General features: G+C 38.8%; 1 protein-coding gene across 4 annotated transcripts in view; it reads left to right on the forward strand.

The window, feature by feature from the left end:
- The first annotated feature begins 2,933 nt into the window (after positions 1-2,933).
- Positions 2,934-22,074, forward strand: part of SNX13 (sorting nexin 13) — a 65,258-nt gene continuing 46,117 nt past the window's right edge. For 3 of the 4 annotated variants that reach the window (XR_007628618.1, XM_050312438.1, XM_050312453.1), the window contains exon 1: positions 3,009-3,178. Coding sequence is in view for 3 of the 4 variants with exons in the window: in XM_050312438.1 (XP_050168395.1) it covers positions 3,167-3,178 (12 nt within the window). In the remaining variant the exon portion in view is untranslated. Of the gene's footprint in view, positions 3,179-22,074 lie in introns of all 4 variants that reach the window. The other variant, XM_050312444.1, reaches the window with a different exon arrangement.

The following is a 22,074-nucleotide window of genomic DNA, read 5'->3' on the forward strand; positions in this document are numbered from 1 at the left end:
GAATGAATGCATGAAGATAAATTGGATAAAACTCTCTCACACATGACTCATCAAGTCTAATAGCGTTATTGTCACTTGAAGATGGGGTCAGGGAAAGAAATAAGTGTTCCAGTGCTTATGGCCTACCATTGATAATTCTTTCGGTCTCTGTTGAATCCTTGTTTCCAGACCTGTTCCTACTAATTTAGAAAACACCTTCATTCCCAGGGAAAAAAAAAATTGTACAAGTTTTCAGTTATTCTAAGAATGGGAACAGGCAATGTAACTGCAACTTTCTTTCCCTTTCCTTCTTTGTGCTACTCCCAGCAGTTTTTTAAGAAGTCCTTCAGGTCATCTTCTTTCCAATCTGCTGCCTCTTCTCACCTCTCCTTTATGATGCTTCCCCCTCTTCCGCCTTGGGTCTACGTTTAAGTGGTTCAGTCCTTCCTGAAAGCCTCATGCCTGCTGTTGCAATTACACTGCTTTTCCCTTCTGAAGTTGACCAAAATTGACCAAAAATTAGAAAAAAGCATTCTAGCATTAGTAACAATTTTGAATAATATTAAATCTATGCTGACTGGTGTAAAATCAGAGAACAGTCTTCAGTAGAAGCATTGGTAGGTTTATTCCAGCACTACCAGAATGGAAGGTGCTTTCCAGGCTAGTATACTATTGGGCTGACAAGTCCCAAACAGAAATAGAGGCAAACTCAAGTACAAAGTGTTAATTGTGACTTCATCTTGCTGGGAGATTTGCATAAGATTTGCTCTTCTTTTACATCTAGCACACTTAGGGTACATACAGCTTTGCAAAAAATTTTCTTTTGAAAACCTTAACTGCTATGTCTCAACACACAAAGTAAAGAAATATGGTGCCAAGAGACAGTTTTTTTTGCCAGACAGTTACCTTGGTTCAACTGCTATCATTTACATATATTCATAAATAGAATGAGATTTTTACCTTATGTTTTAACCCCTTAGGTTTTATGAGCTGGGTAATTTATCAGTTCATGTGCCTTACCCAGAAAGGTATTTATCGACCAGTAGATGCTTTAAGTATTTTGATTCTATTTCCTATCTAGCTAAATATGTGTTGAAGTTTTTGCATTATTACACTACTGATGGTTTAGTGACCACTCTGCTATTTTATGTGTACCTTCAGGGTTTCCTCTACCAGTGGTCTGAGCACAGGGCATTATCTGCTTGAACTGAAGTGTGGCGAAAAACACGAACACAGAGCCACAGCTCTGTACAAATATGACTGTCTTCCAAATAAGGACCTTCAAAATGTTAGGGGACCAAAGCAATACAATATATTTGGTATTTCAGAATTCCCATTGCTTAATGTTTTTGAACAATTTTTAATTTATCAAGATGGTGAAATACCACTGCATGGTTCTGTTATTGTCAAGTCTATTGTTTAAAGTAAAGCTGTGTATGTTGTGAGATTTGGATTTTCTTTAAGGAATCACCTTGGAGGAAGGAGCACTGCTAACGTAAAACATTCCAAAATATAGACTCAGAAGTACAAAAGCATATTAGATACTTAGAAAAGTACTTTTTATTATTCAGAATAGGAAATAAAAAATTATGAATATTGAGGAAGTGGTCTTTTTGTTTCACATGACTAACAGCTGAACTAAGAAGTGGGCAATCCTGAAGTTCTAAGTATTTAACAATTCCTGAGAAAATTAAAGAACTTCTACAAAACTCACTAACCTTAAGAACTGCTTAATATGCGTCACATTTCTGCAAGAAAACATATTTGACTTTTACTCAGGGACAAAAAACACTGCAATTGAAGAAGGTTGGTTTCCTTCATGTTATAATAGTAGTGTTGCTTTTCCTCCATCCTTCCTGCTAACCACTACTATTTCTTTGGTGTGCATGTTGTACTACTGGCAATGCAGAAAAAATATCCCATCTTGTTTCTAGTTTCCTAATACACCTAAGGCTAACTTTATAACTTTAAAGTTTATTTTAAAAGCAGTCAAACAAACGAAACCCCACAGAACAGTGTTTAAAGGAAGAGCAGCAAGTTTCAAACAGGAATCTTTCCACGTACTCAAATACTGAGCTGTGGGGGCATGTTGCATAGGGAGCAGGGCTCACAGGGCAGGCATGGCTCTGGTTCTGAGATGTGGTTTTATACTTTATGCCGCTACCTAACAACACTGTAGGTGACAGAATTATAGAAATCTTTTTCACAAAGTCAAAGGATCAGTTAGGTTGGAAAAGACCTGAGAGATCATCCTGTGAAGGAACACCATGTCAACTAGACCATGGCACTAAGTGCCGCCTCCCGTCTTTCCTTGAATACCTCCAGGGACAGTGACTCCATCCCCCTCCTGGGCAGCCCATTCCAACGTCTAACCACTCTTTCTGTTAAGAAATTCTTCCTATGCCCAATCTAAACCTCCCGTGGCGCTTAAGAACTATGTCCTCTTGTCCTATCACGAGTTGCCTGGGAGAAGAGGCCGATCCACACCTCGATCCAACCTCCTCTTAGGTAGTTTTAGGGAGGGATAAGTTCTCCCCTGAGCCTCCTTTTCTCCAGGCTAAACAACCCCAGCCCCCTCGGCCGCTCCTCATGGGACACGTGCTCCTTCTTAACATCTAGAGCAGGGAACGACGCGCAGTGCTATATACGTCACTGGTGGATGAGAGGCATGCTGCTTGGTCAGAAATTTAAGAAAATATTTCGATTAGCGCTCGCAGAAAAGCTGTCTGGCACCCAAGAGCTCTGAGGTCACACCAAGGGAGACGGGGGGGAAAAAAAGAACACAACCCAACATGCAGCAGACCGTCTTTGACGACAGCGTTGGGAGCTTTGTGCCCTGGGGCCGGGCCCTGGCTCGGACCGGCGGTGCCGCTGCGGGTCCCCGGGCCGGGCGGGGAGCGGAGCTCGAGCCCGGCCCCGGCAGGGGCGGCCCCGCACGGCGGGCGGGGCGCGGCGGCGCACGTAGCCGTCCCAAGATGGCGGCCGCTCCGGTCCGGGCTGCGGGGGCGGCGGCGGGGCCGGGGGCGGCGGCGGGCGGGCGCTGAGCGGGGCGGCGGCGGGGGCTGGCGGCGCTCGCCTCGCCTCGCCTCCCCGCGGGGTGCGGGGTAGCTTTGCGCGCGGCCGCCAGGCTTCACCATGCTGCGGGGCTAGAGCCGCCGAGGCGCCGTCGCAGCGCAGCGGGGTAATAATGTTAACAGAGGTAAGAGCGCTGCTGGCGGGGTGCGGGAGCGCGGGGAGCGGCGCTGCGCCCGCCCGGGTGGGCAGCGCTCAGTGCCCGGGCCTTCGAGCTGCTTGGGCGGCGGGCAGCCTCCCCCTTGGCCGCGGAGGGCAGAGGCGCTGGCCGGCTCGGCCAGGGCAGCGCCAGGCCCCTCTTATCACCCTGCCTCCCCTGCCGGCAGGGCGGGACGGGAGCGGGGCTCTCCAGCGCCGCGGCGGAGCCCGGTGCACCGTGCCCGCTCCGTGCGGCAGCTGGGCCCGGCCCGTCCTCCCCGCGATCTCCCGCGGCGGGGCCGTAGCTGGAGGAGCGGAGCGCACCTGGGGAGGGGGAACCCGCCTGGGCCCCGGGCCGCGCCGGGGAGGTGCCCCCGCCCGGGCCCCCCGCGCCCGCTCCCCCTTCAGCCCCTCTGGCCTCCTCCGGGGAGGCTTCCTGAAGGCTCCGTGTTTGCCTTCTCCTTGGAGGGCTTAAGCCGGGCGGCTCGGCTGTGCTTGCAGCAGTCCGTGGCAGTAGGTAATCATTAGAAGTTGACTACCCTGGCTCGCCGCTCCCCAGTGGGGGCTTTCCGTCCCGAAGCAGCCGGGCAGCTCAGCTGTGAGGCAAGCAGGTATTTGAGGATCAGCGTGGGCTAGAAATGTCTACTGTGTCCAAAGGCACTCTAAAGGGCGAAATCTGACAGTACTATCTGCCAGTGCTTTCTAGTTGCTAGGAGTGAGACTTTACCCCGTTTTCTCTTTTCTCTGCAAAGACCAATCGATTTTCTATTTTTATTGTGTCAGCAAGGTGTCTGGAGTGCAGATACCTCTCCAACGTGATGATTGCATTACCCGTGTTTTATGATTTGTCATTTTATCCTACAGTGAAGGTTATTCGTCCAAAAATGAATTGTCTTAAGTCTTTCAGGGGAAGGGCTTGCTTTCTGACACTTGAAAAATTTAGCTTTGCTTTCATGAGTGGCATTAAAAAGTATCCTCTACCGTTCAATTTGCATCAGTTAAAAGTTTTAGGACATTAAGAAAGTGGTTCTGTAGAGCCACTAGCTCTCAGATTTCCCCAGGAGGGTAAAATTTGTGGAGTGAGTTAAACCTGTAAAAATACATGACCTATTTTTGCATTGAGGGTATTTGGTGGGTGGTCAAGATTAATAATCTCCATTAAAGAGAGTTGGTGAGTGTGATGCGTAAGCATTAGCCATAGTAATTTAGATTATTTTAAGGGTGGCATAGAACGTTCTGGGTCAGTGCCTCATACTGCACTGTTTGTTCCTTTTGATGATAGCTCTGTGTGCCTATCCAAGACACTTTATTGTCTGGGAACTGAGGGTTTTTTAGTTTTTTTTGTAATAGTGCTGATATAGTGTGGGTAACAGTGTGGATGACACTTGATCCATTGGCTTTTTGAGGTAAAACCTAGTGCTTACATGTGTCATGACGAGTTATAATACTTAGCCTTGGTGTCAGGAGGACAGGGTTCTGATGTCTTTCTAGTTCCTGTATATAAATTATTTGTAGACAAAATGCTTCAGGGTAAAGTATTCCAGCCTTGTCCCTGCCAAGGACATGATTTTAAATTTTAAGCAAAAATGCAGGCTTTGCCTGCCTGAAGAGCAACTGTAGGGAGTTCTTCAGGTAATCAGACAGCTCTTGCCTGTCAGGATGTGAACTGGAGGAGTCCTTTTGCAGCACATTTTTTTGGGTGTTCCAATGGCAACTTGGTAGCTAAAACTTACCAGACTTTGGACAAAGATGCGGATTGTTTCAAGTCTATGGGTACATGTATATCTTTTCTCCTCCATTTTTTGTTTTTCTTTGTATGTGAAAATTGAGTATGGTGGACTGATATTAGAAGCAAACAGTGCACTTGTTTTTGGTGCTGGATATTTGTGGACTTGTCTAGTTTACTATGTCTTGAATGACCAAGATCACTCTACTTTTTTTTTTTTCTTAACCGTTAAAAATTTATATCCATAAGTTTTATAACTTAAGAATGTAGACAGTATTTTTTCTTAAATATATTTAAGCATGAAGGAAAGGCACAATCAGTTTCTACATGTATTGTTATCATGTAGCTAAATTATAACTTAGAGTTTCTCAAGGTCAGTTTCCTACATCCTTTGACCATATCCATGTATGCAGACCCTAGCAGATTCATTTCAATTTTGTGTGGATGCAGTTAGAATTAGGACTTTGTAATCAGTAATTTCAGGGGAAGATCGCACTTCCTTTCAGGAAAAAAAATATTGTGTTTTTTATTTGACCCTTACTGCCCGTCTTATTTTAGTTACATTCAGAAATCATGTCATTGGATGCCAAGCTCATACACTTATTTACCTAGTTAGCAAATGCCACTTCCCAATTTTTCATTGTCATGGCCATCAAAACTTATTTTTGCAGTCATGTTGAATACATTCTGTCTGCATGCATTCAAAGTCCTGCTGCGAGTGTTTCCCGAGTCTGTTGTGTTGGCCTTTCTATGTCTTTTCACTTGTTCCCCTTTTCTTGTTCATCAGATTGTTCTCTGCTTTTTAAGACCCAGTGTGGCCTGTTTCCATGTGATTTACTGTCTCAGCACTTTCTCGTCTGACGAGGCCATAATGGACAGAAGTTGCAATGATCTGTCTCTTGTGTTTTCGGAGAACCATCTTCGTCCTGCTCGCCTCTTGTACTGCCCTGACTACAGTGATGTAGCTGGTGTTTTACAACTCTGGCTCTTAGTGGTCAATAGTATCTTAAATTCTGATGGGAACAAACATTCAAAAGGATTTTGACTTAATTTATAAGAAGTTTTAGAATGTCTTTCAAATTGATGGCCTGTGCTGTCTACATTTGCAGCTCGTGCTACCTCTGGAAAAGGCACTTTACCTAAAGTGAGGAGCAGATTTTTTTTCTTACTTTTTTTTTTTTCCCTCCGTTTACTCATTAAACTGCTTTGAATTCTCAGTGAGGACTTCATTCAGAATTTATCAGCAGCTAAATTTTTGACAACTTAATTCTCAACAAGGGTACTTTGTTGCAGTACTAGTGATGGTTGAAAAGATTTTTGAAATTTGATGAAGTAGGAAAACTTTTTCGTATCTGCCAACTAAAAGTGAGCCATACAAAATGAATTCTGACATGTTGGTATTTTTTGTTATTGCCAGCTGTCAAGGCAATTCACTAACTACATGCAGTATTTCCTTTCCATTAAACAATCTAGTTTTTAAGAGATCTTTAACAAACCTTTTTTTGTTAGACTGTGATACTAACCATTGAGAACTGCTTTTGAGCAAAACTGAGTAAATTAGCCTGTTTTTTAAGAATAAAGGTTGACTGAGCAGCTTGTTTTAACTTGCTTTAGAGTAATAGTGAATTAGCCTTCCTGCAACAGTAGCACATTGTAATGTATGTTAGTCCAGCTCTGAAAGATGCAGAACACAGTTATAGAACAGTTAACTGCATGATATACTGTAGCATTGTTATCTTTTTCTGTTCCTTGATACATGGCAGTGGCAGGTTCCTAGGATGCTTCATGTGTCTGAGCTATGTTCTGCTGCTAGACAGCTTCAAATGTGTAGAGATTTATCAGGGTGTTGAAAAAACCTTGTTTTCTGTCCTTTTGTGAAACTTATATGCTGGGGCTTTCTTTAGGGCCAGTGTTTTCCTAGATGAAATCTAGCTGGAGCATTAGTTGCAAGCCTTTGGGAGTAAAAATCCTCTTTCTCCTTCAGTATGTTTTGTAATTGAGGTCTACCCTGTTGCTGGTCTGCACTGTGTACTTAACTGTTGCTACGGCAGCTCTTTTAATACCTCCATGTTTTGTGAAGTGTCAGTTAAAATTATGTGAGGAATGGTAAAATTAAGAAAATTAGTGTTCTGAAAAGAATAGTTGTCATATGTTCCAAGTATTTGCTTTGAAATATTTTGCTGGCTACTAGTAAAAGATAGTGTCTAAACACTCAGGACTATTCTTAGCGTGTACAGTTGGGGCTAAACTGCTGAGACTGAATGCAGAGTTCTGCAACAACTCAAACAAATATCAGTGTGGACCATTCCCTGAAGCTGACTGGAAGAAGAATAGTGTGAAGTTCCTTCAATAAAAATAGTAATAACTTGTCTGGTTAGATAGCTGAAGGAGCTCCAAATGATGATTTCCTTGGTCTGGTTGCACTCTAGGGAATTATCTCTGTTTGAAATATGTTCGTCCTTTTCTCCCCACCCTTACAAAGATGACAAAGCATATTTTCCTTTGAATTAGCATTGGGAGAATTGCTATTATTAGAAACAAAATTGTGGTTGTATCTAAGTTATTTGCACCACTTAAAGAATTAATATTTAGAAGTCCCATTTGCACTTCTCCCCATTGCTTGGCTGAGAATACCAAGGCTGAAATGATAAAAAAATCAATTACAATTGTCACTTGCAGTTACATGAGAGAGAAACTTCAAGAAGCAAAAGTCCTTGTGATCTTGGGCCCAACTGCTTGTTCTTCTCCCCCTGCCAAAGTAATATCTGATTTCTGAATTAAAAATCTGAGGCATTATTTCATGAAGGAAACATATTGACAAGCTTTATCAAGAGCACTCTAACCTCTTTAACATAATTTCTGTAGTGTCACACCTTAAAATGATAAATGCATAGTTGTGATTTACAGGTATGAGGTGAATTGGATGTTTATTTTTAATGTTAGTAAGCACAGTTGATGGGTATGTTCAGCTAGGGGGACTCCTTTTATAACTGCCATTTATTTTGGACAAGAGATCAATTCCTACCCGGTCAGAGTTTGGGAATAGCTGTTAAAGATGACTATTGTTCTGAAACAGGAGTTGTGTAAAATCCTCAGGGAGCTGAGATGGTTTTCTGAAGAAGTTATGTTGGCTTTGTTTTCTGTGTGGAAGGGGACATGATCTAAGTTATGCAGTTAAAATAGTGTGAGTCAAATTTATTGCAGAATTTAACTGGCATTTTACAAACATTTAAAAAGTCCTACAGATTTGTAACTAGTTTTGTTCAAGTGGGATTCTATGAAAAATCAGAGATTTCCCAGGACAGAATACAGAGTTTGACCATTGTGATTAGTACAGCAGGTTTTTTTGAAACTGTTTTACCAGTGACACTGATATTTGTTCAGTCCTGCTGTTTTTCATATTTTCTCAGACAGTGAGCACAAGGCTAATTTGTTTTGAGCCTCACCAGTTTGTCAGTCCACTAGTTGCCAGCAGGAGGAGATAAACTCATCTCTGTTGGCTTGCTTCCCATTAAATCCCTTCATGCCTCAAATGGCTGCACGGTGTCCTTTTCGCAACTTCACTTGGAAGAACTTTAAATTCCCAGAACTGTGGTTTGTTTGTTTGTTTGTGTAATTATTTTTTATCTCACAGTTGAAAATACCACTGTGTTTATTCTAGTTAGGGCTAGTGTGGCCTAGTTAGAAGTTCACAGGTAGCATTGATGTCTAAAAGGCTTTAATTCAGTATCCCATTGTAGTTGGAGTTTTGGGTAGGAGGATGAGCCTTGCACATTTTCTCTCCAAGAATGGTCATGAGTTTGGGAATGTACTTCGAAGAGTATTAACTGCCTAAATGCAGTTGTGCATTTGTTACAGTGTCATTTTTATTTTTTATGTCTGTTCCTCTGCCTTTCTTCCCTTAATCCCATGCTTCTTCAAGGAAGGGAGTGATCCCAGTTCTATTTTAATCAAATCTGTTTGTGTCAGAATGCTATTATTTCATAAATGTCCCTATTTTAAGATCACATATTCCTGTTCTTCTGTATATTTTTGCAATTCTAAGACATGGCTGTACTCAACGCTTCTGCTGGTGCCTCTGAAGCAGAGCAGGTTAGGCTGTCTCTTGTGATGTAAGGGAATGAACTTGAGCAGGAAGTTTGAATTGCTACATGACCTGTAGGATACTCTGCATTTCCACCCTTCCAGTCAGTGCTGTTAGACAGGGCCAAGTAGAAAATACTCTTAGAATCTTGAAATTCTTGCTTCAGCTGTGCCACTGATTACGAAACAGTGCCTCAGACTTGGGATAATGTATCTCATACCACTTAATTGGTACTGAAGGCAATGGGGAATGAACATACGTGATGTTCCCAGTCACTCTTTATTCAGCATTTGGCATTTCAGACTGCAGGGACGAGTTGAAAATCTGGTGGCCTACATGCTTTGGGAAACAAGTATCCAACCAGTGTAACTGTAGAAAGAGCGATTCCTTTAAAGCCTTACTGATTGTCAAGATGATCTTGTTTGATTTGGAGAGATGAGGGAGTCTTGCTCCTTGCTGAGCTGCTACTCTAACAGCTGCTGCTGCAGTCTCTGAGTCTTCAGTCCTTCCTCCTGTGTGAGGCCAACTTAAACCTTTGCACTCCGTGTCCTTTGTAATAACTCGAAACTTTGTTTATTTTTGGTTTGCCCAACTGTTGTAGTGTTTGATAACATTGTATCAGCTTACTTTTGTGAAGCATATGTTTTTATTTCTGTGAAGCATATTTTTTATTTTTGTGATAGTTTGAAAGTAATAGGATCACTAATAATGATATCTGTTCCTTACCCACTGAAGGAACTATTTGTGCTTTAAAATCATATCTGTATTTTGGTGTGTGACTTATTTTTAATTTTTTTTTCCTAAAAAGCTGTGTGAGTGGTTCCCTTCCCCCAGTATATCTTGGTGTATTTCTTACTCATAGACATTTTATTTTTTATTGAAGAGTATATTTGATTAAGGTATATAACCTTTTTTAATATACTTGGAAGACACATAATTTTTTATAGTTTATATACTCAAATTAGTATTTCTGATCACAATACTAACAAACTGAAATATCATCAACTTTGTAAAGTAAAATCATATACTATGGAAATTTTAAATGTTGTGAATTAATATCTGAATTATGAATTTAATCCAATGGTACATATAATGAATGAATAATTAATTATTATAAATTTTTTATTCTATAAAATTAAAAAATTCTTGTGGAAAACATTGTTTTTATGAATATAATTTTCATTCTTTTGACAAAAAGATATTTCTTTACAACACTAGGTTAATGCGTCATGCTTCCATTAATTTGATTTGCATGTGTGCCTAAAACTTTGAAATAATTTTTATATTTATTTCTTCATGTTGATTTTAAGGTCTGGACTTTAAATGGTATTGGTCTTCTGTTGTTCAGTTAACAGTTGAACTACTACAGCTTCTTGAAAAATATTTTTAAAAGATTGTAAATTAGCAAGAGTGAGACCAACAGCAAACAATATTTCTAGAAATGTTTCTAAGCTCTTCCATTACTTTATTAGATATTTTCCTTTATTGAATTCTCCAATGGTCTTCCATTGCCTGTTACTGTTACTTTTAATTGTTCTTTATTTTACTCATACCTTTTTTTGTTTTCTATTTTAAATAATGTTTCTATCTTAATAATCCCAATATAACATGATATTTGACTGGATCTGGTTTGGGCTGCTGCTAAAGAGGTTTCTCCCTCTCACCAGGCTTCTTGTAGCAGGTCTAGCAGCTAAACAGCAACTGCATTCTTTTGCCTTGGTGAACCAGACTTCTGGAGAGATATGAGGGTGGGAACAAGGGAGAAGGTGCCAAATCAACAGCTGCACAGTCCAGTGCTAGAGAAGTGCATAGTGCTATTCTGCATTTCCTTCTGTGAAGTTCTAAAGGGAATCAATATCCAAAATAATTTCTGTCCTTTTGAAAACAGGGAATGTCATAGTTTCTTCTGTGACTTCTGAATGTATCTCTGACTCCACAAAAAGTTATGAGTAAGGTTTGGTAGCTCCACTTCGGTGAGGTTTCTTTCTTTTTTCTTGACCAAGTGGCATTGATTCAAGGTTTTAGATATCTTCTGTAAACTTGCCCTGAGAACTGGATACTCAAATGACTCAATTAGTTTTATCTATAATTAGTTTCAGTCTATAATCTTGAAGTGGCAAATGTTGATGCACCCGTTCTGTGGTTTCCTTTCCCCCTCCCCCTTCAAATTCATTGAAATATGTTGGAAATATTCCATGCCCTGATGTTTGAGAGTGAAGTGTTCCAGCAAGTTCATAGAAGTGTCCTTCTGCATAAACATTATTTGTAGATATTCACACTTGCTTTCCTTCTTCAGTGTCTTAGTGATAGAGGTAGTATATGCATCTGAGAGATACCCAGGGAATAGCTGATATACTGATTCTGGGCCCAGATTTTTTGTGAGGAAAGAGAAGACTACTTGAGGCTAAAAGGTTCATCTAGGATACTCAGCAGGCATTTTACTTCCATAGAGAGGCCAGATGAACAGAGGTTGTGGAACAGATTACTGGAAAAATTGTAGGAGGTTCCGCCCTACTTACACTTACCTGTTTGCTTCTGAGCTACACATTGCAGTGCCTGTGAGCAGCGTTCTGTAGCAAATCGCTTGGTGAAACTTGCAAAGTTTCTCAGGGTTGTGCAGGCAGCAGACAATAGTTTTCTCAGTAACAGTATTCAGGAAAAGGCAAAAGTGCACAGAGGACCATGAAGGGGATGCACAGAGCAAGTATGCCTTCCCAAAAAGGATGGTGAGCCAAACATCTCTTGGAAGTCAGTGGGTAAAGCACACAAGCAATAAGAACTGGAAGAGGGATTAGGAAAGGGGAATATTAAACACGTGAAGGGGGAAGATTTGGTTTATTTTTATTATATTCCCGTTGCACTTATCCCATTGGAAAAAGACAATAATATTTAAACATTCCCCCTCACTCTTAAGAAAGGGCATTTTTTACCATACCCTCAAAATGCTGATTTTTTGTGTTGGCACTGTCCATTTTCCCAAGAGTTAGGCATCAGCTGCTTATTAAACTTTCAGTCTTCTTTGAATATTGTGGAGTGCTGAACTAATCTCTATCTATTGCTTTATTTTATGCAACTGGATGATATTCTGTCCAGAAAAGCAGCTGCCAGAAACTGCAAGTTTTGAGGCTTACTCTAGCTTTATAGAGGTTTGTGTCATTTTGTGTAACAGCTGTCTCCATGGTTATTTTGTCTTCATCCAGTAAGCATGCTTCATAGGAAATTTGGCCTTGTTGGAGTTCAGATGTACTCTCAGAGACCACTGGGAATTTATAGTGAAATAGTGGTTGTATCAGAGTTTTTGTGTTTTGTAACTGGAGAACATGTATGGCAGTCCAAGAATTTTATTAAATTCAAACTTAAGAAGGAAACAGTGGAGTATCATCACAGTTTTCAGAGGAAGGTGCTAGTATTCTGTCAGTGGATTAAAGTTTCTTTAAAATGTACTATATTTGCAGCTTGGGATCTGTTTGTTATTTGTGTACTGAAAACTGCTTCTTTATGGTGCATACTCTGCTTTGAAGTTCTTCTATTTTTATATCCATTTCATTTTATATTTTGCTAATTACAGTGCTGATTAAAAAGTAATCCATACTTGTAAAAAATGTTGGGGAACTATGAGTAAATTTTTGACAAGAGTAATTAGATATAGTGAAGAGGTGATCATTGCAAGCAGGATTCCAAACTGAAACTAGTTTGTAATGCTGGCACTGATTGAGGTCTTGGAATTAGAATAAAACAACCCCCCTAAGTATTAAAATCAGTCAATACTGTGTTGGTAGCTCTTTCTTCAGATTCCAATGCTTAGGCAGTAGATGCCTTTTATTATGTTGGTGGTAGGTGTATAGAGACTACTGCTCTTACTTGTTTATATTTGAAGATAAAGATGAGCATCAAGGAGTGGAGGAAGGTGATAATACTTTTAAAAATTGTTTTACTTCTCAGTCACGTAAAAGAGGGTTAGAATATAAATTGGGAGCACCAACAACCTCTCTAAATCTACCCTTCTCTTGGTAGCCAGTATAGCCAGTATGTGGCTTCATTATATGGATATGTTTTGTTTTGGCACAAAATCCCTTGTGGTGGAATTGGATATTGTACATTGGTTTCCGGATGGATTTGTATTGTAATAGGGAGACCAATATTGGACACAGGACTCTAGGAGTGTTCAAATACGGAAGAAGAGTCACTTTGCTGGACCTGCTGGTGACATTTCTGTTGATACAGGGTACAGTACTGTTGTCCACCCACTATGAGGGCACACTGCCGACATGTGTTCGCCTTATGGCCCAGCTCTGGGTCCCACTCTGTAGAGCTGTTTCCCAGAGAGTGGGTCCCAGACTGTATTGTGGCCCAGGGTATTGTGTCCACCCCAGATGCAAACTTGTGCTTGTTTTTCATTGAACTTCCTGAGGTTCCTGTCAACCCATTTCTCTAGCCTATTGACACCCCTCTGAACCCTCCAGTGTACTGAGCACTCACCCCACTTTGGTATTCTGTGCAGACTTACTGGGAGTTCCCTGTGTCCCATCACCCACATTATTAAGTCATTGAACTTCATCGGTCCCATACTGATCGTTGAAGGTTCCTGCCTACTTACTTGCTGCCCACTGGACTTGCACCACTGATGGTGTCTCTGCGTCCAGCAATCCAGTCAATTTTCCACTTACCTTATAATCTACTCATCCAGCCCATACCTCACCAATTTTGTGATAAGGAGGCTGTGGGATACTGTGCTAAAGCTCTTCTGGTACCAGTATGGTCTGGAAAATCATTTGTATTGGCTTTCTGTTGAGCTTTGACTTTCTGGATTCCATGATAGTGGTTGCAGTACTACCTATAGTCAAGGTGCCATTTGACATCAGAGCTGAGAAATTCAGTGTGGTTTCTCCTTCTGAACACTACATTGTTGCTTAGAGATTTTCTTCTCCTTTATAATAAATTAAAAAGAAAAAGACTTTCTTACCAGAGTGGTGATGGATAGAGATTTTTAAACCACATTATTTCATTTACCAAAATAATTCTACAAAGATACATGACATAACTGACTAGTTAGAGAAACAGCCTTGCTCACTAAGGACAAGGTAGAAGTTAATTTTTAGTCTTGTTGAATGTCAGGTAGGAGGGTGAGTATTACTGAAGGACTCCTGGCAATTGTGATAGATAATGTGAATTGCTTTCGCCCATTTATACTCTTTCACATTTGTGTCCTAACCTAATAAGGCAAGTATCACAGAATCACGTTGATCTTTATATTTGGTCCGGATGAAAATATTCTAAAGTTATGTTGATAGCGTAGTATTTTTAAAATAACTTTTTCATCCAGAGGAGAAATGTTGCTTATTTGGGAACTGTTAGATTGTGGTATGTAGTATTAAAAGAATAAAAAACCAGAGTAAACCACTATACTGCATACCTAGTAGTTTCGTGCTAAAGTTAGTGGGATACTGCTGAAAATTGTGCTACAAGTATCAAATAGCACATATGATATCACCAGCGGATTAAAGAACTAAACAAAACTCTTGGATGACTAATTTTATAGCCTGAGGAAGCCAAAGTAGTAACAGGTTATTTAGAAGTTAATGACTAAATCTTTCTACAGTAAACTTAAGTACTGGATTTTGTGTGTATGTATAATATTTATGTATATGCAAAATATGTGTAAGCACATACAGTTTAACTCTCAGTAAAAAAAAAAATTCACACATCCTGCAGATATGAATTGAAACGTATGGTTTAGCAGTCTGTTTAGAAGAAACCTCTGATTCTGAGAAGTTTGCTTGAAAATAATTATTTGCTTATTGATGCTTTCAATCAAGTCATCAAGTGGTAAAAACAAAAATCTTAGTATTTTTTTAAGTGTAAAATTTGAAGGTATTGTCTGCTGCTTACATTAAATGAGTTGTTAGGAAAAAGCAAAAAAAAAGCTCAATAGCTGCTGCTGCAGTGTGCAGTTCCAAAATGTTCATAATTTTATGTAGTTTGTCTTTAGTATATCTTTATGTCTTTGACAGTTTTATATTTGCAAAAACTTGGGGGTTTTTGTTTTACTTTGTTTCACTTTTTGTTTTTGTGGGGTGGTTGTGGTTTGAAGTTACTGAGGTTTTCTGAAACAGATCACTGTGGATATTTTTGTGGATATCACTGGATCACTGTGCATATTTTTTTTAAAAGCTGACTGTCAATTAAAGATTGCACAAACTATTTGGCACCCAGCCACTGCTGTGAAATTGTGTGGTGTCTCCATAGAAAAAAAAATGGATTTAAGAAAAGTAATCACTGTTCATCAGATGTCTTATAACCCATCTTTTTCCACTTTGTCCTCCCTATAAAGATCATAGACAGGAATGGGTTGCCTTTAAATTGAAGACTGTGTCCCAAATAATTTATATATATAACTTTGATATAAATTTTGTTAGTAAGTATGAGCTGATACAGGTAATGGCATAAATAATGGAGATTTAAGTTGAAAGAATAGGCGGATGTTTATTGCTTGGCAGAAAGGGTGTTGAGCTGAAGTTACCACTACCGTGGAAGAAGAGCTTAGAACTAAAGAAATCTCTACCTTCCAAAAGCTCAGCTGTTAAGATACGAAGAACCTTTTTAAAAATGTGTCCCATGCAACTGTTTCTGTAGGATCCCTGAGCTTTACCCTCTAGTTTTTATTAGAAGAGACATAGAGACTGCCTATGAGACCTGATTCTTAGGGAGAGAGACTGATTTAATGTATTTGCTTCCAGATAAATATTGGGAACTTTAAGTAGTAGAAGTTGTTCTAGAAGCAAAGCTGATGATTAAGTTCATTCAGTGGAATCAGGTTTCTTTAGCAGTGAGGGAAGAAAATACTGGTGAAAAAAACCTTTTAAATAACTCCTTGGTGCAGTTGAAGGCAAGACAGTAAAAAAGCTTAAAATGCTGCTTGAGCAGTAGTCACAAGTGAAATACACAAGAACAGTTTCTCGACTAAAGAGCATGTGACTTCATTATTTTTAGCTCTTTAGGAGTACAGAGGCTTTTTTTTCCCACTTGATAAAGATTCTGGGGGCTTCCCCCTCTCTCCCCTTTGCAATTGTTTTGCACTAGAAAGACTTGAAATACATGTAATCTGTTTATGCAGAGGCTGTATGTAGAACAACCTGGATTATCTCATTGGCTTAAATTCAAGATAGAGTTAGAAGGATTACTTTATTTTCTCACTTTAGATCACCTTAGGCGATCCTGTCAAGCAATAAACCTGGCCCTGTTTCAATCACCTAAGGTGATCCAAAATGCTTTCATTTTTTTGTCATGTTTTCTGTCCAGATAACTAAATTAGCTTGGATACAAGTCAATATGGATTGTTACAAAGGAAAAAGATCACTTTTTCCTGGAAAAAGTATTAAAGTTGAGTTTGAGTATGTGACTTTCACATTTAAGAAAGTAGCTGAAAGTGGAATTACATCATTTGTTTCCCATTGCTATCCAAGATGCTTAAGTACTTCTTTTAAATTTGATCAAAACTCCATATCCTTTTAAATTAGAACATGATTCAGAGTGGGTTTTAATTCATGCATGCTATCAGGAAAAATGTGTGTCTGTGAATGTTGCCTCTTGTTTTTTGTAATAAGAGAAATACTTGGGCCATCCTCAAGAAACAGTGACATGAAATGAGGCTTTCTGTCCCTTGCTGATATCCCTGGTATAATAAAATTTCAGCTGTTAATGCTGAAAATAAAGGTTAGTAAAATGAAGGTCAGTTTAAATGAAAATTTTCACTTCCTAATTTCATGTAGTGATCAGCAGTGCTGGCAGAGCAGGTGTGAGAGAGGAACTAAAAATAATCTTTACTAGTCTTGACTCTTGACTCCAGGCTGAATTTTACTCTGCTTTTTTCACTTGAAAAGAAAGTTTGACATTGAAAATATTTACCATTTCTGGTGGAACTGGAAGTGTTAACTGAAAGGCTGATCTTTTTCTTGCAATTGTGTAAAAATATTGAACATAATTTTTCTATTTTTATTGTAATTATGTTACTAATTCAATATTCATATTCTGACTTTTGCAAACATGCGGGTTTTACTACTAGAATTAGTTAGATAAATACTGACATTGAAGTAATATGCACAATAACTTTTAAACTCTCTTGTTACACACTATAATGTTATGTATTTTAAGAAAATGTTCCCATGTATTTTCATTGAAAGGTTTGTGCTTCTAAAAATGAGTTTCATGAATGGTCAATAGTGCAGTAATAGTGGTCTTAGAGCATAGATGAAAAATTATCACCTCTTTGTAAAAGCCTAATTTGTTAGGCTGCCTTGTATAGGTGTAGGGGAGGGGAGGGCAAAAAGATCACAAAAGCTTTACTGTTTCGTGCAGTGTAAGGAACAGCAGGAAAATCTGAACTCAATACAATTAGACATGATTGCATTTGAATTAATCCAACTGTTAACCAGTTAAACCATTTGACATGCGAGGTGTGCATTGAGCGGAAGAAGACTTGAGTGAGGTAGAGAGTGGACAGGTGGACTCTTGTGTAACAGAAGAGGAAAGTTTCCAGCCTTGTAACACGGAGGGATCAGCAGGAACACTGTACTTATGCAGAAGAAACTTAATTTTCTTCAATTTCTTAACTGTTAACATTAATTGTGCAATTTTATTTATTTACAAAATGATCAGTGTATATTTATATGCTTTAGTATTTTAAGCTTGCCTTGGGAAAAATAATAAATCTAAACTTAGAGCAGTAAAAGCAAAATAAAATACGTAAAATTCTTTCTAAAAAAATTTTAAAAAAATCCCAAGAGTTTTCTTGTGAGTACTGCAGTAAATTGTTGTGTAGATTCACTACAATTATTTTTACATATTATGAAGTGCCAGTGGGGCTCAGGGTTTTGTTCTGCTTTACCTTTTTGGGCTGAGAAAGGAAAAAGGAAGAAAGGATAAGAAGAAAGAGGTTAAAAAGAGACCTTTAGTAATGTTAGGAAACCACAATATACAGTTCAAAACCCTGTTTGACATGTCTTTCAGTTGACTGCTGTAACTTTTCCAGATGGGAGAAGGTAGTTATGGAGTTGTTAATGGTTTATTTTACAATTGTTAAATATTTCTCTGAGTACTGTAACGTAACAATTTCTCTGGAGTGAAATTGGCACTCCAGTTAGTACAGCTTTCCAATTTTGCTTGTCAGGCTAGTGAAGAGACAGTAATTTGAAACCTAAAATAATGTTTTTAATCACTTGACAAAAATGACATTCACCTTAATTATAGAAAGGTTTATATGTTAACATGCTCCATTTACACTCAAAATGGAAGTCAAATTAAAAGGCAGATGTGTAGAATTAACAAAATTAAACTTGACATCTACTTTATATGTAATCTCTGGCAATTTTTTTTAATGTGAGCCCAGAGGAGGCATTAAATACATTTGGTAAAGCCTATTAGAAAAACTGCAATAGTTTCAACTACCCAAATGGAAAGCAGTGTTTGATTATCAATGTCTTGTTTGGGACAGGTCAGCTACAATAGTTTTTAGTGTATTAATGGACAAATGTAATTTGATAAACACAGTAAAAGAATTCTGAGCAAAGAAACATGGTGTTGTTTTTTTTTTAATGACACTGTTCTTTCAAAGTTATTATTTGCAACTTATTCTGTTGCAGCCATTAAATTTGAAAACAATCACAATCAGCAATCTTCCCATGTTGTACAGGTCTGTTGGATGCTACTGTAAGACTTAAGTATTATTCTTCTGAAGCTTTAAGATTGACAAGCAGGTGATTCCAGAGCCTGACTTCTCTGTATTGGTGTTCTTTATTTCCTCTCGTACTGCATCTCCAAGCTTGGAACCACAGTTCCTCTGAATATGGGGAGAAACTGTGAAGAGAGACAAGTGCTTGGAACAGGAGCTTTTTGCTGGAGTGAGAGGACAGCGGCACTTGACGCCTTGAGAGAAAACACATGTGTCTGCTGTTTGGTGGCACCAAGGAGGATAGAAGGAGCTTGTCATCTGGACTTCTGGAGTAGCGCTTGTTTTGCAGTAAACTAGAAACACTTGTATGTCTTACTGCCAGTTGCAGGCTAAAATTGACAGCACTAGTTTAAATCCAAACAACAAACCTATGTTACCCTGGTGAATCGTTTTAAGGTGTGTCAAGGCTGAGGATTTTGCTCAAAGATGGGAGAGAGTCAAAGGTCTGAAAGCTTTGCCAGCTGGAGTAAACAAACAAGAAACCTATTGAAGCTACTTTTTAGTAAGACATAATTTTGCTCTTTATGGGAATAAGTCATTGCCGTTGTGGATTTATATAAGGTCCTGTGTGAATGGTCATGTTAAGGCATATAGTCAGTCATAGCTTAGCACTGCTAGCCATAAGGGTCTGCAGTTAAGACCATCACAGTGTTGCAGTGGTTAGGAAGCAGGAACCAAAGAAAGAGAAGGCAGATGTATGTAAGAAAGCAAATTCTTTATCTACCAGTTTTAGCGGTTGGCTGTATACAGTGGGAAAAATGCCCAAAACCTAGTAAAAAAAACTGGTGGTGTCATTGAGGTGATATTGTTGTCCCTAAAAGCTGAATCAAGCATGTGTTAATATTCACCTGTGTGTGTCTGTTCTCACCTGATGAGGCTCTGCAGTGCACTGTTTGAGCTTACAGACAACCCTTAACTTCAACTGCAATTTAATTTGCTAAACCAGTTCCATACTGTGGAAAGTTACCGTGTGTGATCATGACGCTCCATTAGCCTGTTGTATATATGACCTTAGTAATACACTGCAGAAGTCTGTGAAATCTTGGACTTGAAAGCTAAGAAGTGGTGATGGTGGGGCAAACATATGCTGTTTGTAGTGGTGGTAAGCAAAAATGGCTACAACTGATGAGGTGGAACAGTTGTTGATCTGCAATAAAGATCCTTTATCTGTGTGTGTGTGTACATGGTATGTACCCAAACATGCCTACCACAGAACTAAGGCCTGTGTATTTCTTTAGCCTTTTAATGTCCCTACTTCCTTGAAAGTCAGGGAACAGCACTATGCCAGTTCAGCTTGAAAGTTTGTCCTTCCAACATAGGGCACGTCAGCTATCCAGGGTCTGAATAGCTGCAACTTAAATGCCAGCATTTATGCCGTTTATTCAGAAGACTGGCTTGTTCTTTCTGTCAAGAGTGATAAGCATTCACCCTGTAGTTAACTTGAGTCAGGCTAGACAGAGCTTTAGTAAATCTGTGAATCTTCTAAAAATTAATATCATAAATAAAACTGATTTGGAAATAAGTTGCAAGCAGGGTTTGAATTTAAATACCTGAACCTATTTTTGTACTAACCAGCTGTGTAGTCATGTTTGTGTAATGTTTAGATGTTATTTTATTGGTTTTTTAGATTTTGATGTGTTTAAGGAACTTTACACAAAGTTTTAATTTTTTTCCTAGGAGTTATACTGCTGAAGTGCCTTTTAGAAGTGTGAAGTTAGGAGAAGTTTTATTTACAGTCAGCCAAAAGGGTACCATCCTGATGATTAAATCCCTTTGAATGTCTCAAAATCTGTAAGACTATAAACCACACATTTAGAGTATACAAGAATTGGGCCAGTATCAGTTGTATTTACTGCAGTATACCAAGTTGTATGAATTATAAGAAATCCTATTAAAATACCAAATGAGATTTGAATCTTTGTAACCGTATGCTAAATTACAAAACTAGAGCAGAGGACAAAAGGTTACTGTTTTATTTATTAGAGTTATAGAACTTTCTTTGTTAATTATGCATTCATCCAACTCTGAATATGCATCCTGCCATCTAGTTTAATTAAGTCATTTAGAGTGCTTACCCCATATTTAGAACTTAAACTTTTTAAAATGATGCCATTAAGCACAGTGGTTTTTTGACAAAATAAAGACCCTGATTAAATGTTATTTTCTGTGTGTATATCTTCCCTATCTTCCTGATGCTTGTAGTGTTCTGCAGAAGTTTTATGAGGGCATAATTAGGCAGAGCTTTCTTTTTTATACTGAAATTTAGATGTACAATGAGATCTTGTTTTTTTTTCTTCATTGTTGCATTAGCCAGGGTGTTTTGGGTTTTTCGTTTGATTGTTTTTGTAGATTGGTGTGTCTCTTCTCTCTGCCTTCCAAAGAGTTTATCATCGAATCATAGGATAGTTTAGGTTTAAAGGAACCTTGAAGATTATCTAGTTCCAAGCCCCTTCCCATGGGTAGGAACACATCCTGCTGGACCAGGTTGCTCAGAGCTTGATCCAACCTGACCTTGAACACTTTAAGGGATGAGGCATTCACAGCTTCTCTGGGCTACCTATTCCAGGACCTCACCACCTTCACAGTAAAGAATTTTTCCCTAATATCCAATCTAAACCTACTCACTTTCAGTTTGAATCCATTCCCCCTTGTCCTGTCACTACATGCCCTTGTAAATAGTTTCTCTCCATCTTTTCTGTAGGCTCTCTTCAGAAAGGACACAATTATCTACTGCATTTACTAATCCTGAGTCAACAAAACAACAAAATCTTCTACCCAATCATGATCAAGATTTTTCTTTTTTTTTTTCAATGTAGCACCGATTCAGCATTTTAGCTGTGTGGATTGTATGGTTTATATCATCTAATAAAGCACTTTTTCATCTTAAATAGAATTGAATAACTTGCAATGCAGTATTTTAATTGCAGCACTTTAATTACACTCATCTATGTACTGGTATGTTTAATTTTTCCCAGCCTCAAAGACTAAGAAAAAAGCCGGTATAGATTATATCTTTTACAAAGAAACTTAACTAGGAAGAAAATAGAATTTTATCTCCGTGTTCCATTAAACTTATAACTGGGAAGAATGAAGTAATTCTGATTCTTACAGTTTAGATTTGTGAAACAGTCTCTCCTCAGAGCTGTGATTTCACTTTTTTGGTGTTGCTCTCAGAAAATAATTAGAGCTGCTTTATATAGAAGTCTTCGTTGTTTATAGGATTTCTAAAACTTTGTTTTGAAAAAGTTGATTTTTTTTTAATCCTGTGCCTAAGATGAAAAGATTAAATCTAAATCATCCTTGAGAGCAATGGGCTGTAGCCAAGCTTCCCCTGTCCTCCATATTAAA

Source organism: Myiozetetes cayanensis, unplaced genomic scaffold (genome assembly GCF_022539395.1).
Source record: "Myiozetetes cayanensis isolate MyiCay16 unplaced genomic scaffold, myiCay2020 scf1, whole genome shotgun sequence".
Classification (NCBI taxonomy): Eukaryota; Metazoa; Chordata; class Aves; order Passeriformes; family Tyrannidae; genus Myiozetetes; species Myiozetetes cayanensis.